At 45.8% G+C, this 1,512-nt stretch overlaps 1 protein-coding gene across 1 annotated transcript; it reads left to right on the top strand.

Moving 5' to 3' along the window:
- The first annotated feature begins 743 nt into the window (after nt 1-743).
- LOC123753710 (putative uncharacterized protein DDB_G0290521) lies at nt 744-1,286 on the top strand. Its single transcript, XM_045735677.2, has one exon. It carries the CDS (start codon nt 744-746, stop codon nt 1,284-1,286), a length of 543 nt encoding a protein of 180 aa, XP_045591633.2.
- Nucleotides 1,287-1,512: the final 226 nt, after the last annotated feature.

Raw genomic sequence — 1,512 nt, 5'->3', positions numbered from 1 at the left:
CCATTATGTTCCCAAGTGTGTTTGTATCTAGTGCTCAGTCTAGCCAGAAGGGTCTGTTATTTACCTTGTTAAATGTTGATACTTGTTATACTTACTGAGACAAGTAACATTATCACAGTGATCTCTTTTCCTGCTACATATAGGTGTTGTAGCTCCTGCCAATTGTTAACTTAAAGATGTGAGCGGAATATTGGTAATCACGAGGTTAAAGCTGAAACTATCCCAAGTTATTCAGGGCAATATTAATTTATAATATTCTTTTATTCCTTCGAAATATCAAGATCGTATCAATGAATAATTTAATTATACGATAACGCGTATGTTAAACTAAACAGTGTTTTACTTGCAGTATATATAAGCATTCATATTGTAAGCCTAATGTTATTTATTCACATTATGCCAAGAAAAGTCTTTGATTTATATTGCTGCTCAGACCAGACGTAACTGTAACGGTTCGTATAGGTTGTTACGAATAGTTTATGATTCTGACTCCGAATTACATTTTCGATAAGATTTGTGAGGGAGACCGCCTCCTACTGCCACGCCAGGCCAGACCACCCCCCAATGGGGTCCCAGGACACAGGCGACTGCAGCTCAGCCAACCAACTCGACAACCAGCGACCTCGGCCAACACCTCTCTTATCCCATGCCTGATCAGTGTAGCTGAGAAGGAGGCAGGAGCAGACATCGCCAAATACGTGAGAGCATTGAACATGCTTCTCGCCCAGCACAACCTACCTACGATGTCAATCCCTGAGGACCTACTTCAGCCTCAACCAGCCTCAGAACCCACTACAAGAACTGTACCTCGACCATCGGCTACCGCTTCCCGCTTCACCAACAAGAAACAAACAAAATCTACAGGCCAACGGTCGTCACCCCAGACCCCTCCACCCAAAAAACAAAGGAGGAGAAGCAGCCCCCATTCATGGACAGCACTCCAGCAACGCCGACCGGCAGAAACAGAAACATCTATCATGGAACCAGTACAAACCACAACACCGACAACCTCTGGAATACCAACTGGAACCTCAACTGAAACAGCACCTCAGGCACCCACTCCAATGACACAGACCCCGGCCATAGCAGCAGCACAGCAAGCATCTGCACCAGACACTGAACTTGAAGAGCTTGAAGAGCTGGAAGTCACCTACATCCACCCAATACCATTAGCCATACCAGGCATACCGGACAGAAGCAAACCTTGCTACTGCCTCTTTATCGACCAGGAGGTAGTCTTCAATGGCAACAGCACTACTAGAAAAGCCCTGTGCCATAGAATGTAACAGGCGCATCTACAGCAAGAACAAAGCCAAACTACCCCACTACATGTTCGTCCACTATTCCACAGTGGAGCGATACATCGGCCTCTCCATCCTGAACATAAACTACATCGACCCAATCTTCAGGGAAGAAAAGATGAATCAAATCGACTTCTCTACCGCTGCTGAAGACCCAGAAGGAACCCCAACACCAAAGCTCACGCTCGGATACTTCAGGCGAAACTTCAAG

Source organism: Procambarus clarkii, chromosome 6 (genome assembly GCF_040958095.1).
Source record: "Procambarus clarkii isolate CNS0578487 chromosome 6, FALCON_Pclarkii_2.0, whole genome shotgun sequence".
Lineage (NCBI taxonomy): Eukaryota > Metazoa > Arthropoda > Malacostraca > Decapoda > Cambaridae > Procambarus > Procambarus clarkii.
Note: the sequence above shows the minus strand (reverse complement) of the source record. Positions and strands in the feature narration are given on the sequence as shown.